The following is a 16,559-nucleotide window of genomic DNA, read 5'->3' as shown; positions in this document are numbered from 1 at the left end:
GGGGAGGGGGCGAGTCACAGGCGGCGGCAGCTGTCGGAGCGGAGGCAACGCGCAGTCCGGGAAGAGCCGGCGGCGGCGGCGGCGGCGCCCACCCGGCCCAGCGGCCGCAGCTGCATCCCCGCTCCCGGGAACTGGGGCGAGCGGAGCCCGGCGAGCGGGCGGGCGGGCGGGCGGGGCGCGGGGGCCGAGCAGCCTGCGCGCGGAGGACGCCGCCGGGGCCCGAGCCGAGGCCGGAATGAGCGCGGGGCCGGCGAGCGCCGCGAGCGCCGGGGGCGGGGAGGGGGCCCGGCGGGGGGCCCGGGCGGCGGGGAAAACCCGGAGCCGGAGCGCGCTCGGGCTCGGGCTCGGGCTCGGGCTCGGGCTGGGGCTCGGGCTCCGCCGCGCGGACTCCACCTCGCCGCTCGCCTACGCGGGGACCGGGGAACGAGGGCTGCGCCCGGAGGCTCCCCCCGCAGGGTCTGCCAGACAAAGGGGGCCCTGCTCCTGCCTTAGAGCCACGCGCCTTCCTCAGCCTCGCAGTGCCCCTCTCCCCGTCTCGCTCCCGTCTCCTCCCTTCCCCTCTCCCTCCCTCCCCCCCTCCTCCTCTTCTTTCACTCCACCCCAGGTAAGTGAATTTCAGATGGAAAGTCCTGCCAGGGTCTCCTTCTAGGTGCGGATCTTTCCCCAGATTTTCAGGATGCAGGTTCAGGGTCCCAGTGCGTTTCCTGCCTTGGGTCCACTTTCCGTCCCTCCAAACTTGCCTAAATGTGCAAGTACATCGCAGGCTTAAGTATTCTCTGATACTCGGACGTAGGGATTTAAAGGTTTTATTTCATAATCAGTAAAGATACAGAGTGGTGCCGATTCCAAAGCCAAGCCTCCCGCCCGAGGGGACAGTCAGCTCCAGTTAAGCGAGTGACCTTGGTCAATTACTGAGCCCCTTTGTGCTTTCTTTGTAAAGGAGGGAGAGATGATGAGAGAGAGTTTAGCAGGTAACCAAAAGGTCTTTTCCTTTCTAAAATGTCATGATCTGGAAAGACTGAGGTGTTATTTTCTGTATCAGTAAATTCAAGTTACAATTATGAAGGAAACTAAGATTTATTATATGCATTCAACAAGCACATTCTATCCGAATTGTATCTGGATGTCTATATTCAGGATGATCTAAAGCCCCTCTAGAGCTGTTTGGGAGGTAGAATGAACCCTGCTCCATCTGAGGAACCTAAAACCTCATTAGAATTAACAGACCAGGGTAGCTGAGTTGGTTAAGTGTCTGCCTTGGCTGGGTCATGTTCCCAGGGTCCTGGGATGAGCCCTGAATCCCACTGGCTGGGAGTCTGCTTCTCCCTCTCCCCCTGTTTGTTCTCTCTCTTTCTTTCTTTCTCTCTCTCTCTCTCTCTCTCTCTCTCACTCTCTCTCAAATAAAATCTTAAAAAAAAAAAAATGGAATTAACAGACCATACCCAATACAAGTGACTATCAAAATCTCATTGGTTCTTCAAGGCTCAATTCTAGTGCCAAATGCTCCAGAAAGCCTTTTGTCATCAACCCCAATCAAAATAGTCACCCCTTTTATTATATTCCCACAGCGCTTTCATGGTATATCTATGATAACGCCTACTTCATTCTGCTTTTTTATTGTTCTTTTAAAATAATGAGTTGCTTATCTATGTGTCTCCTCAAATTAGAGGACTTCCTTAAAGGCAAATTCCAAATTTAATCATCTGTATAACATAAGATTACCATGTATCCACAGAACTTTGCACAATTCCTTTTTTAAAAAATGGGAGAGAGGGATGTCTGGGGGGCTCAAGCGCTTTAGTGCCTGCCTTCTGTCCAGGACATGATCCTGGAGACCTGGGATCGAGTCCTGCATCAGGCTCCCTGCATGGAGCCTGCTTCTCCCTTGGCCTGTGTCTCTGCCTCTCTCTCTCTCTCTCTCTCTCTCTCAATCTGTCTCTCATGAATGAATGAATGAATGAATGAATGAATAAATAAATAAATAAATAAATAAATAAATAAATAAAATCTTTAAAAAATAAAATAACAAAAAAAAATTTTTTTAAATGGGAGGGAGATTTCATGATATTGCTAAATTCTGACCAACCAGATGTTCACACAGTTAAATTAGGCTACTTAAATTTGCCTAATATAAGGCATCCACAAAGTCCCCTGAGTATGTAAAGAAAATATAAACTGACGTCTGAAGTCAGTTGTTCCTTAAATAATTTTGAAAATAGCAGACTTGTGATTCGACTGTGACAAAAGGCTCTTATTTATAAAGGAGGCAAGATGGAAACTACCCAGTTCATCTCCCAAATGGATATATGTGGAAAAGCAATAAAATAATAAAATGTGGAATGAAAGATACTGTATAGATACTAAATGTTATTAGCATTAGCCATAGCAGCAGAAACATAAATGAATACATAGTACCTATAGACCAGCTTTTAGAATCAGTCTTATCACATCTTGACAGGTCTGGAAGGACATGGGAGAGAATTCAAATTAATCTCAAAATGGAAATTAATATATCAAAATATAAAATATACTAACTGAAAACTATGTATATTAAGTAATTAAATATGAGACATAGTAACTAAAAAGTAAGCATATTAAGTTAAATAGTTGAAAGTACTTACCAAAGAACTGACCACAAATAAAGTTACAAACAGAAAATGAGAAGAAAGAACTGAGTAAAAAATAACTGATAGCTATTTAAGAAAAGCAGGGAAAGGAAGAGATAGGTTAATTATTTATACAGTTTAATCAAATATCAATGTAGCAGCTTTATAGCAGCAACCTGTATTTTGGGTTCAAACTTCAGGCTTTCATTTTTTTTTACTCTGATAGGCATAGACTTCTGTATTTAAGATATAAAGCATTCTATTACATTGCCAGGAAATCCATGACTCTTGCCAATATTTTTCTAAGACGAACCTTCTAGAAAAATAAAATCGAGCAATTCTGTACCTTTTCTGCTATACGACTATATTTGACTATTAAACCTTCTCAGGGACAAGATAACATCACAGATGATGTTTGGGCAAAGATGCTATTATACAGGGTAGTGCTGTGTGCTAGAGTGGTTTTTGAAAATGATGGCATGATTGGCTTTCGCCCTATAAAACTTGAAAAAAATCTGTATTTAACATGTGGAAATGAACCCCCCCCCAAAAAAAATGTAAAAAGCTGAATATCCAAATAGGATAATCAATATGAAAATATTTTAATGACGTAGAATTCTCTGACCAAATGACTCTTTCAAATTAATCAGTACACTGAGATCCCTAACAGCATGACAGTTAGAAAATGAACATGGATAAAACATTCATAGAATAGGTAAACACAAATAAATAACCAATAAATGTTGGGAAGGATGCTCTACCTATACAAAAAAAAAAAAAGAAAAAAAAAATCCCATGCATGAAAATATACGCAATTACAAGATCTATCCTGTTTCATGTTTTGCCCAGGAAATTAGCTGAAAAGTAACAATGCCCTACTACTAAACTGTAGCAAAAGTACCTTGAAACAGGCTTACTTTTATGCTAATAACATAACATTGACACACTTTTCTGGGAAGAAAGTTGAAGATATGTGTCAACTGGTTTATAAAATTGTCATTAATCCAGTGTTTCTATTTACAGGTATCGCTTCTACAGAAATAAACAGAGGTCTGGACAAGGATTTTCTACAATGGTATGCGTCTCAGTCATAATTGTTATGTAAGGGGAGTGAGTATGTAAGGTATTTATAAATTCAGAGTGATCTTGTTTCTTCATGCTCAGTAAAAGCCCCCTTATCTGATTGGATGGGTATTTACTTAGTTAGGGGGGGAAATGTTGGTTAAAGCAAAAAAAATACTTTTAAAAATGACCCATACATTCTATTTTAGTTAGGATTCATTTTTGCTGCAAGCAACAGAAACGCAAAATAACAGCAACCTAAACAAGATAGAAGTTGATTACTTTTTCAAGTGGAAAGTCTAGCAGTTGGTAATCAGGGCTGTTACGGCCCCCCAAAGCATCCTGGGTGTAATAGACACCTTCTTTAACTTCTTGCTTGGAAACCTATGACCTTTGTTCCCAATTTCAGTTTTAGCAATCATGCTACATTGCAGAAGCAAAGAAGAAAAAGAGGAAGGCAAAATCATACACCCAAGGACATTTTCCTAAACTTGCACACACCCTTCTCCTTTCACTTTATCCTCGGAAATGGTGAGATGGTAACACTTAGCTGCAAGGCCAATGGGAAACACTGACTATTCCACGCAGTTCTGCATCCAGCTGAAAATCAGATTCTGTCATTATCTCGCTTTTCCTCGGCCTATAACTTAACATTGTACACCGCCTGAAATGAGCTTTGCGTGCATTAGGTCTTCAGTAACTAGCCGAGGGTCCGATGCCAACACTAGACAATGCCACCGTCACATGAAATGACCTTTCCATTCAACCCAGAGGTAAACTTTCACAAAATTTCAAATTACTGAGCTTTTGTCATCAAGAAAAATGCTCTCTAATACCCGATCAAATATCAGTAGACAGTTAATATCTTAAATGCTACTGGACCTAGATACACTGGCAAATCAAGGTAATCAGGGTTAAATTACATCTGTAAAGCAGGTAGCAAATCAGAGAGAGTATTCAGATTCCTAATATGCCATGGTGTGATTAGAATCCTAAGGGGTCTTGGATTCACTAGAATAATAACTCAAATTTAGATGATACAGACTATCAACCTAGTTGATTGCCCTATGGGATAGCTTAATTCTAAGAAGTACCTGGTAATGCTCTCCATTCCCTGGAATATATATCAAAGGAATTCTAAGAAGTACCTGGTAATGCTCGCCATTCCCTGGAATATATATATCAAAGGACCATTTTAAAAGATTATAAAATCTTACCCAGATTATATTGTCCTGCTAATTTGGTATCATCTATTCTTTCCTGCCTCGAGCAATTTGCCCTTATTCTTTTTCAATCCAAAAGACAATCTGTTTATTTTCTACATTTCTAATTGACCTGGATCTAAAGATCTAAATTGATCTAATTGATCTAAAGATATAGATAAGGTAAATCTAGATATAGATATTTTTTAAAATAGCTTCTTCTAATTAAGTGGTTAACTTTTTCCACATCCTGACTTTTTTCCTTCCCAATGGAAAAGTCTCCTTAAAATTCTGTGTCATACTTTCTCTAATGCTTGCATACATACATGCCAGTTCTGGAGGACTCTGAAGGAACAAGCTTCTCCTTCTTTTGATTTTTTTTCTGTAACTTTCCCCACTACCTTGCCTTACAGACGACAATTAAATTACCCCTCATAACTACAAATTAGGTTCAACACCAAATGCTTTCAGGCACTTATTATAAATGTTAGTGATAGAACACTGGCTCTTAAGGAAGTATTCAGCACTCATACAAACATAGTTGCCTTAAAAGCATTACGTCAATGTCTAGATTCTAATTTCTAGATTCTAGATATTTGAGAATATTAAAAAATCCGATACTGTTTTCTTATAAAGACGAATATGCATGTACTTCAAAAATGAAAATATCGCGGTCAACCAGAGACAGTCAGTAATGACTGTCATATTTTGAAAAAGAAAGGAAATAGGGATCCCTGGGTGGCGCAGCGGTTTAGCGCCTGCCTTTGGCCCAGGGCGCGATCCTGGAGACCCGGGATCGAATCCCACATCGGGCTCCCGGTGCATGGAGCCTGCTTCTCCCTCTGCCTGTGTCTCTGCCTCTCTCTCTCTCTGTGTGACTATCATAAATAAAAATAAAAAAAAAAAAAAGAAAAGAAATAGACCTTTTGTTCCTTTGTAAAACTTTACTGCTCTGCTGGGCTCTGCTCATCAGCCCTCTCCTTTAAAACTATAGGAGACATCAAGAATAGATACCTAATTCACAATTACTCCTCTTTCTCTCAGAATGGTTCCTACAGAAGTGTGAGGTGGCTTTCTCCATACTATTTGGTCCAATCCCCTGGCCCAAGCTTGGCTAATCAGAATCATTCTCTAGAATTTTTCAGACTATACTATGCAAATAGTCACTATATCCCTGATGGTGGAGGAAGCTCAACAGCTATCCATAGGCATATTTTCTACTATATGGTGCTACATATACCTCCCTGACTTAGTGCAATAATTTCCTGAAGAATGCAGTCCGATTTTTAAAATATTTAGCCTTCATCAGAAGTTCTTTTTTCTCTTGCATCTGTTTATGCACTCCCAAATAAGATGTACACAAGGGGAAAATTCTGTACGTACATGTTGTAGTGCTAACGTGCAATCTGTGTTATGGTGATACCTAGGAAATTAGGTTCCCCTTAAGATTGCCTACTGGATTTTCCGGAAAGCTGAGCTCACAGAAGGCATATTGCATTATTCTTCTGGGAATGTTGGTCACATTATTTTTGCAGTACTCCCTGTTATATGATTTTCTCATTTCTGGTATCTGCTTCAATCATACACCTCACCTCTTTTCCTATAAAGGCAAAATGAAAAGTGGTAGGGAAAATAACGGTTATTGCCTACTTGGAAATATAATGCTTGGGCCCATAGTAGATATTCGATAAATGTTTGGTGAATGAAATAGTTCCAGGAGAGTGTTATGTAATATGTACTGTGACATACAAAAGGTATATCTATTAAACTGTCAAATTAACATTATCTATCATTCTATTAAGATTATGTATTAGTAGAAGTTATACATGTAAATAAGAGCCATCAAATTCAAATTAGTCACCTTGACTAGGGTAAGCAGCCATTGCTCAAAACAAATTGAACTTTTTTGAGATCATTCTATACTACAGCTTGCTTTGGAATGGCCTTGTGATATTAGCAAATCTCTTGCTTTTAAAATACATTTGACTTTTTTGTTGTTGCTGGGCTAATGATTTAGATCAAATGAAAAAAAAAATCACTGTCATGAAAAACCTGTAACAGAGCTTGGAAATCATCTAATTAATTCTCAAGCCAGGGAAAAATATTTTTTTGTTCAGAATAAATAAAGTATGACTAATTTTTTCTGTGGATTAATTTTAGACTGTAACTTCTTTAAAGTAACCATCATCACCTTCTGTGGCCCGGGTTTCATCCTCCCAAGAAACCAGCAACATGAGTATTACGCCCACTTTATTAATAATGGTACTAAGATTCATATAGTATAATAACTTTCTCAAGACTACACATTCAGTAGGGTATACCATTTAGACAAGTTCATCTTACTCTCTGTCTACATGAGAAAAGATCCTAAAAGCAAGTTTTCATGAAGAGAACCTTCTTCCTTCAATGCAGTTCATTGGATAGGGAGGGGAGGAATTAAGTTGCTTGATTAGCAAGCTAAGCAAGTCTTCCTAGGGAAATTGGAATCGGGGTTGAGCGAGTCATTGTTTCTTTCTCTGAATAGGCCATGTGGGTGACCAAGCTGTGGTGTTGCCCTCTTTTCTCTGCCATATTAATTCAAGAATCAGAGATGATGCACTCTTGAGGAGAGGCATGGACTATCCTATTATCAGTTAAACTTGTTTTTAGCCACCCAGCAGAAGTGACAAGACTACATTGCAGAAAAGAACATAAAATACATGCACAGAAAGGAGTGTATATAAACTGCAGAGAGAGATTTTGGATGGCTTTCTGGACCCTGGTTCTATTTCTCCCCTGATATCCAGCTGCATTTCTGTACTTAATTGGTAAACAGCCCTTGTGGTGTTATATAGTACATTGTTCTTTTCGATGAAGTCCACACAACTTTGTGCTAGTTCTCAATGGGTTTTGTCTGGTCATTTCTCACTTTGCACTTCTAGAAATAGTATACCTCTTCCTTGGGTGTCTTTCCCTCTTTCCTTTTTTTTTTTTTTTACGAAAAAACATTTATCTATTTTATTTTTATTTATTTATTCATTCATTCATGAGAAACACACAGAGAGAGGCAGAGACACAGGCAGAGGGAGAAGCAGGCTCCATGCAGGGGGCCCGATGCGGGACTCAATCACGGGTCTCCAGGATCAGGCCCTGGGCTGAAGGCAGGTGCTAAACCACTGAGCCACCAGGGCTGCCCTCCTCTTCACTTTCTATATTGGTAATGATCTGCCCATTTCGGTACCCAGCCCACATAGGAAAAACACATGATCCAGGCCAAATCGAATGCTGTAACCGGCTCTCCCCCAGTGATTTGTTACAAATGGCTCCATGACTTAAGCCTGGTTATTCAGAGTACTTTCCTGTGTGTGTGTGTGTGTGTTTTTTATATATAAATTCTGGAATAGAGAATTTTTCTTCCTTCGCTGATGTGTTTTTAAGTTGAAATGGTATAAATCTGAAGCTTGCTTTTATTTATATTTTTGTTTGCTTACTTTTTTATTTATAGTATTCCAAGCTCTCTTGCTCTCTCTCAGGGATTTAAAAATTAGAAAAATTAGAATAATAATTTTCAGAATGCCTGGGTGGCTCAGTGGTTGAGCATCTGCCTTTAGCTCAGGGTGCGATCCCAGGGTCTGGGATCGAGTCCCGCGTCAGGCAGCTTGCATGGAGCCTGCTTCTCCCTCTGCCTATGTCTCTGCCTCTCTCTCTCTCTGTGTCTCATGAATAAATATATAAAATCTTTTTTAAAAAGGAGAAAAAAAGAATAATAATTTTCTTCCAATTTATTTCACAAATGGTGAAGAGATTGAATGCATACAGGCCCCAGCTCTTCCTGTATAGTCTTACCTTAAGTTATTTAATATTAGATTTAAATGAGATCTGTTAGTTTTACTTATATGAAATGTTATGAAATAAAATTCCAAATCTATACTGTACATCTTACAGTAAGATATGCATACCATGTCTCAGATTCTCTAATGATTAAGATAATTCTGGATCAGGTCTGTGGAGAGGCGGGATAATACATAAACATTCAACACAAGGCTTTCGAGGCTGTACTGGGCAGACCATGGGTAACATAGAAGAGGGGTGACTTCTTAGCATTTTATTTATGGGCCTGCATGATCTATATCATGTTCACTCAGATTCCATTCACAAGAACTCAGTCATATGGCTGCACCCAACCGTAAAGGAGGTTGGCAAATATGCTCTAGCTTTTGGTCCAGGAAGAAATTAATGTAAGTTTATAAGCAACTATGCTGTTTGCACCATATACTCATTATTTTTAAGATTTTATTTATTTATTCATGAGAGAGAGAGAGAGAGAGGCAGAGACACAGATTGAGGGAGAAGCAAGCTCCTCACAGGGAGCCTGATGTGGCACTCAATCCCGGGACCCAGGATCACACCTTGAGCCAAAGGCAGATGCTCAACCGCCGAGCCAACCAGGCGTCCTCATGCCATATACTGTTTTCATGATTCTGAAAAAAAGTTGTGAAAGAACATGCAGAATTATGTAGCCCGATCACTGCTACATAATTGCAGTAATATTTAGGCCATATGACGTGATACAAAGGGCTCAGAACATGGATTCAGAAGACTGTATTTTCAATCTTGTCCTTACCACGGACTCACTCTGTGTTGGACAAGTCATTTGATATTTTTCAGCTTCATTTTCCCTATCAGCAAATTGGCATGTTAATATTTCTATCTTTCCTACACTAGTTTATTGTGGCTAACAAGTTAAGTGTATTATGAACTTAGATTCCTGTTCAAATGGAAACTCCTTGCTAGGACACACACACACAACTACACTACTTACACAACCAGAATTCCATGTGTTATACTCTAATTCCTGTTTTCCCATGCTATTTGAATCTTTCCTCTATAAATGGAATAACTTCTTTCAGGGATGCTATGAAACACCTTGCATTTTCCTACTCTCTAGGACCAAAATATTCATTTCCACAGCTAGAGGAATGTAGACTATTCATAGATGAGTCTCTCAACTATTTCCCTCTCTGCTGAAGGGAGATGTTTTAATCAAGATTATGTTCCCTCGGGACTCTTGGGTGGCTCAGGGGTTGAAAGAAAAAAAAAGATTATGTTCCCTCCCCAGAGGTCAACCTATATTCAGTACCTTCAGGGGGGTACTTACAATAGGCCCATTTCCTGGCCCATTTCCTGATGATTCCTAAAGCCCATCCCAAATTCAGTGAGCCCCCACTGTGTAGTCTGAAGGCTCTACTGCTGTTCTACTTTTCCCTCTGTCCAATGCTAAATCTCTCATTCCCCCCACCTCCCCATGCCCACCGATATTGTTCCTGAGAGCACTCCTGAATAAATCTCTTGTTTGTAATCCTGTCTTAGAATCTGCTTCTTAGAACACTTGACCTAATATAGGCTCCTTCTTCCTGCCCTTGACCTTGCTATAGTTTATTCTCAACACTCAGCCAGAGAGATGCTGCTAGAACTAAGTCATTATATTGGTTTCCTAGAGATACTATAACAAAGTACCACAAAATGGGTGGCTTAAAACAACAGAAATCTGTCGCTTTACGGTTCTGCTAGAAGTTAGTTGGAACTCAAGATGTCAGTAGAACTATGTTCCCTCTGAGTCTCTGAATCGAATCCTTCCTTGCCTCTTCCTAGTTTTGGATGGTGGCTGTCAATCCTTGTCACTCCTCAGTTTGCAGCTTCATTGCTGCAAATTCAGCCTGTGTCATCACATGACATTCTCCTGTGTCTCTGTCTTCCTATGGTATTTTCCTTTTCTTGTAAAGATAACGATCCTACTGAATTAGGGCCCACCCTAGTGACCTCATCTTAATATGATCATATCTTCAAAGACCCTATTTTCAAATAAGCTCATATTCACTGGTACCTGGGGTTACAACATCAACATAACTGTTGAGGGTACACAATTCAACTCCTAACAGTGACCCTGCCTCAAATCCTCCACTTGCTCACTCTATCATTCAAAGTCAACCTGAAGTGGCTACTAAAGCACTACGCAATCTGGTCCCTGAAACCTGCATAGCCTGATCTTCCACTTCTCTCCCCAGAGATCACTTTGCTGCAGCCATAATAGCCTCCTTGTTGCTTCCTCACTTACCAGACACACCTCCATCTCAGGGCTTTGCATCTGCTTTTCACCTAGAATGTTTTTCACCTAGACATCTCTGCATGGCTCTTTACCTAACCTACTTCTAATTTGTGCATAAATGTTCCTTCTCATTGATGCTTTCTCTAATGCTCGATTTAAGATTACGTACAGCCTTATCCCACACTATCACTTCCCTTTTTATCCTCTACAGAACTTCTCACCTTCTAATATACCATGTGATTTACTTATTCATTGTGTTTATTACAGTCTGCAGTATGACTTCAGTGTTCTCAAGCCACTTTTACCCTAATGGGCCCCTTCCTCCATAAAAAAAATATTTAAAATTATATTTTATGGCTGCTTTGCTATAAAGAAAAAATATAATCCAGGATGGATGCGTTATTGTAATAGTCACTTTTTTCTGGTTTTAAAATAAATTAAAATTAAAACATTTTTGTGGGCCCCTTGAAGGATTGTGGGCCTTCAGTACTATTGTAATGGATAACATGGCCCTGGGTTTATAACTGTTTCCCCATCAGAATGTAGACTCTCGGATAATGAGGACTTTTGTCTGTTTTAGTCATTGATAGTTCCCCAGCAAATAAAACAGGGCCTGGCTATAGCAATGCTCAATAAATATTTGCTGAATATACAAGTAGCTAAAAATATCGTTTTGATTTTCCATTAGAATTAGTTTTCCATTCCCTTAGTGAAATAGGTTTGTGTGGCTTAACCTAGAATATACTGATATTTCCACTTCAATACTTACACCTCCAAGAGTAATTCTTTAAGAGGCCAACCAATCTGTGAACTGACCATAGGATGCCAACCTTCCACAACTCATGGGAAACATGGAAAGCATATGGTAAGTGAGCTGCAGAAATCACTCCTCTGTATCCCTTCTTGGTGCACTGTAAAGTTCTAGGCTCTGTCAGGAAGTTATTACAAATATTATGAGAAACATTTTTTTGAACTTAAAAAAACCTTTCTTAAACAATTATAAGAAAAAATTTTGCTAGTACCTTGAAATAAACCATAATATTGAAATATCTTCTAAATAACAAAATAAGTCAGGAAGACGCTTAAAATAATCGTATAAAACTAAACTAGTCTGGTTGCCGTATTACAGAGATTTGTTTTAATGAAGAAAAAAAAAAAACCCTCCATAAAAACTGGTGGGACTCAGGTGGTAGAGCAAGGATAAGAGAATGACTAAATTTGATTTGTATTTATTAGAAAAAGAGAGATCAGATCTTCAATTTGATTTGGGAAAACAGAAGTTAAACTTGCAGGAGTATAAATATTGCTTATTTTGTACTGAAGAATCTTGGTACTTATGAATTTCTTTGTGACCACTAAAACCGTTTTGAAAGGAAATGTTATTTCATGGGAGGCAAAAATCATTTCAGTGCTGCGTACATTTATTAATATGCAGAATATTTAAATTTACAGCTACTGAGGAATTTTCATGGTTATTTCCTTACCATTTCTGGAACTACCATGAAATTTCCCATTTGCTCTACTTTCAGCAGTCTCATGTGTTTGCCTTAGAACTTGACTAATACTCAATATTTAGTTATATATGTCTGTCCTCCTTTAGAGTGTTAGGGAAGCATATGTAATTTATTTTACTAATACACCCAGCATGGTGTTTTTCATACTTAATAGGTATTCAATGAATGAACTGTTGAGTGTGAAATAATTTAAAAACTGTAGACATAGAGTGATATTCTCTTTTTTTAAAGATTTTATTTATTTATTCATGAGAGACAGAGAGAGAAAGACAGAGAGAGAGAGAGAGAGAGGCAGAGACACAGGCAGGGGGAGAAGCAGGCTCCATGCAGGGAGCCCGACGTGAGACTCGATGCCAGGTCTCCAGGATCACACCCTGGGCTGAAGGCGGCGCTAAATTGCTGAGCCACCCAGGGCTGCCCTAAGCCACCCGGGCTGCCTGGTGATGTTCTTAAGGTTGTTTTCATTATATAAATATTTAGAAAATCTTATCTTTTTTTTTTTTTTTTTTACTACTTGACATCTATGAATTTCACTTACCTGTTCAAAATATGGAGTCTCAACTGTTTCAAAGCATAGCAGAAGATAGACCCATTATTTGTGCATCTAATACTTGCCTAGAAACTTGCTGGGGACATGATCTTAATAATAACAACAACTTAGAGATATAGGAATTATTTCATTCATATTATAAATTTAAAAAGGCCATGGCTGACTAATTGGCTCAAGGTCAAACAGCCAATAAGTTAAAAGAGTGAAATTCAGTCCTAAGCCTAATTCCAAAACTTACATTTTTTTCTTCACACGAACAAAAGATCAACTCTACAAAGTAATATGATATTTAGGAATGGAGCAAGCTTTTAAGGCACGATATTGAAAGATAACATAATGAATTTTTATCAAGTAGCTTAAATTTTAATTCAGTAGCCACTACATTAAATAAGAATTTTGAATCATAATGATCTGTCAGGGAGACCTGTATGAAAATAATGAATACATTGCTAGGGAAAATGTAGACATTTACAGCAACAGATATTGGTCCATGGAATTTTATATCACTTTTACACCTGTGTTTTGTCATGTATGTCCAGGTCAATTGTGAAAATGATTCTACTACTTTTATATTCTTTGTGCTTCTTTGCCTTTTGTGATTATTTATTTCTGCCTTATAAGTCTTATAAGTCTCATCTTCACTTGCATTGCTGCTTTTTTTCTCTTATTTCTATGAATTCATTACTGATCCAAAGTTTCTTTATAGCTTCTTTTTTTGTCCTCCTGAAAGAACTTATTACAATACTATCTGTGTGATTCAAAGACATCCCAATGTAGACCCACGCAATGTTTCTTCTCAGATTTCAGAGCTAGGGAAATATCTCTTTCCTGATAATTTGGTTTTCTACCTTATTAGCTATTGAGAGTGATGTATCCTATTATATTTCCTTTTTGCTTTGAATGCCTGAAAGATAAGCATTTGGTTTTGTGCACAATAGCAGTAGTTTCCCCAGACTTCGTTGTCTGGGATGATTATTGTTCCCATCATTACTTGTCTGTTGTCATTGTTTAAATGATGTTACGGTTTTGTCATGTGTGACCTTAATTTGTAAGAAACCTCCCTTTCTTTTTGAAGGTAAGTGAGAAAAAAAGAAAAAGATGGGAAAGAGACTGAAAGAGATAGAAAGAAACAAGAAAAAATTAAACATTTCATCAGTTTTGCATCAGATCTGGTTCTGCCTTGTTTTCTTGTTTCAGTTAATAATTCCTGTCTTGCTTTGTATGCAACTTGGAGTAGCTGGGACAACTGATTGACTCCTTTGTGCTTGACAACATGTGTTCATATCTTATTTCCTCTAGGAATGGAGCACTTCTTTATTTTGACAAAGTTTTTCTACAGCCTGTCTTTTTCCCAGATTGGACACCTCCTTTTGAATGCCAGATCTATGTAGGGGGTCTTGTTACCCTTGGCCAGATAGCCCTGATTCTGAATGTTAGCCTCTCTGTCGCTATGTATCTGTATGCACACACACCTGTATGTACACATGTATAATATACACACATATGCATGTTAATGGTATTAAGGAAGTCTAGCAGAAGGCACTGGTGTGTGTTATATTAATGCTAACCACTTGTCTGGGCTGTTGGCGTTATCTCTTCCCATATTTTAGTTGGGTGCCTTTTTCTCTACTATTTTCCTTTCAAGATGCCTTTTACAACATAGAATCTATGTCTGCTTTGAGATTCATGCCCATCACTGCCAGCTTTAACACACAGCAGGTATTTCTTTTGTTGTTGGATAATCTGGTTTCATTTTAAATTCTTTTATCTCTCCAAAAAGTTAGAAAGAAACATTGCTTTACAGCCCTTTATTTCAGTTTGGAATTTGATGCTATGTTGTTGATAGATTAGGTCAGCCTGCATGCATGTACATATATAAATGTTTGTATGTATATATTTATTTTCTGTCTTAGCCAGTAAAAAGGACATTTCCTCTCTACAAATTAGCTGTGCCACTAACACATTGTCCTTCTCCAATTCAATTCATCAGAACCTTAGGGGTCTCTACTATAAACAAGCACTATCCTAGCTACATAGTAACAGATATGAATAAGACATGAAGTCTATTCTTTATGGAGTTATAGTCTATGCTGGAGACAAAAATAACTGTAATATAAGCAGACAGAGATATGGATCTTGACAGTGATTCAAATTTTGTGACTGAAATGTTTCCTAGTGGCACACTTCTGGGGTAGACCAGGAACTTGTATGAGTTTCAGAGCACAGACTGTCACTGTGACCTTTTTTCCCCTTCTTGGTGGTGGTGGTGGTGATAGTGGATTATTATAGGAATAATCTTGAATTCAAACACATGTATGCTGCTATGCGAACCTGAATAAGTTACTTAGCTTCTCTATAGCTTATTTACTTGTTAATAGTATGTAGTCATATGTACTTATTAAATGAATGAATGTATTTATGAATGTATTTATTCACTGACACCGAGCTAGGGGATACATTGGTGTATAAGACAGACAAGTTTCTGTTTTATGAAGATTAAATTTTAAAAAACAGCCATAGTGGCCAAACTATAGTAATGTAGAGTTACATATATAATATATAATATATAGTATAGTATAGCAATATTTTATGTATTATTTCATATTTGAATGATTATTTAATTCAATATATTCTATATATTTATTTATATTTATAGGTAATAAAAAGTGAACTTTTTCTTGCATTGCCCAGAAACCAAGGTGGCAAAGATCTTATAATCACAAAATGTTACATGTATCATATGTATTTAATGTTTTATCTCAAGGTACAGAATACAGTGTAGTAAATGTATTTGGCAACTTTCACTCGACGCACAGATGTCACAGTTATTATAAAATGCTGCTTGATTTGACATTTCACTAATTCTTGAATCTGGCAGTTGAGATGAATACCAGAGTTCCTAATATGCTATGTCCTAGGTTTTAAATCACCTTCTGGCTTCTCTATTATTCTCTGAACTTAATAAAGACATTATGTCCATGTGTTTTCCAGATCTCATAAAGCGTGAGGAGATGTAACCTAAGGTGCTGGAGGAAGGAGTTAGTATATACCTCAGAGTGGCCCTTTCATCCTGATCACACAGCATGGGACATTAACACAGATCTATGCTCTTCTTCAGCAGCTGGACCCAGGGTAACTTCTAAGAAATGCTGACCTCTGGACCAACTTTATGCAGAGATGAAAGAAATGTGTATGTGTTTTAAAAGCAGTGATTAAAGATTTGTCAGACTTTCTACTATTCTTTCATCATTTATCCAAACCTATGAGTGTGACAAAGTGTGCAATTAGAAGGCTTTTGTTAAAAAGTAATCACATGAAATATGCGTAATGATGTGTTAAGAAGTTTCCAAAAACTGGTGTATTAAGAAGTTTCAAAGTGGTAACTTTTAGATCGTTTTGCTCAGTGAAAAAAAGGATGTTTCTGAACGTAGGTATATTGGGCCTCAGTTTGCTTCTCTGTAACACAGGGGCAATAATAGAAGGTCCTTGTGAAAATTTAAAAAGTTAATATATATGAGGGGCTCAGAAAAATAGTTGACA

General features: G+C 38.4%; 1 protein-coding gene across 1 annotated transcript; it reads left to right on the top strand.

Moving 5' to 3' along the window:
- Window positions 1-235: 235 nt before the first annotated feature.
- On the top strand, window positions 236-16,252 carry LOC125752371 (wiskott-Aldrich syndrome protein homolog). Its single transcript, XM_049093079.1, has 5 exons — window positions 236-272; window positions 328-604; window positions 3,630-3,681; window positions 11,734-11,820; window positions 16,011-16,252. The coding sequence occupies exons 1-5, from the start codon at window positions 236-238 to the stop codon at window positions 16,017-16,019; spliced, it is 462 nt and encodes a 153-aa protein (XP_048949036.1). The 3' UTR covers window positions 16,020-16,252.
- The last annotated feature ends 307 nt before the right edge of the window (window positions 16,253-16,559 follow it).

The sequence above is a fragment of the Canis lupus genome, chromosome 13, assembly GCF_003254725.2.
Source record: "Canis lupus dingo isolate Sandy chromosome 13, ASM325472v2, whole genome shotgun sequence".
Taxonomy (NCBI): domain Eukaryota; kingdom Metazoa; phylum Chordata; class Mammalia; order Carnivora; family Canidae; genus Canis; species Canis lupus.
The sequence above is the reverse complement of the archived record's forward strand: the minus strand, read 5'-3'. Positions and strand labels throughout refer to the sequence as shown.

What these genes read in the sequence shown, in the direction of transcription:
- LOC125752371 (XM_049093079.1), top strand. Translation starts at nt 236, where the DNA reads ATGAGCGCGGGGCCGGCGAGCGCCGCGAGCGCCGGGG. An exon ending in GAGCGCCGCGAGCGCCGGGG is followed by an intron (nt 273 to 327) that starts GCGGGGAGGGGG and finishes CCGGAGCCGGAG; the next exon opens with CGCGCTCGGGCTCGGGCTCG. An exon ending in GACAAGGATTTTCTACAATG is followed by an intron (nt 3,682 to 11,733) that starts GTATGCGTCTCA and finishes TACACCTCCAAG; the next exon opens with AGTAATTCTTTAAGAGGCCA.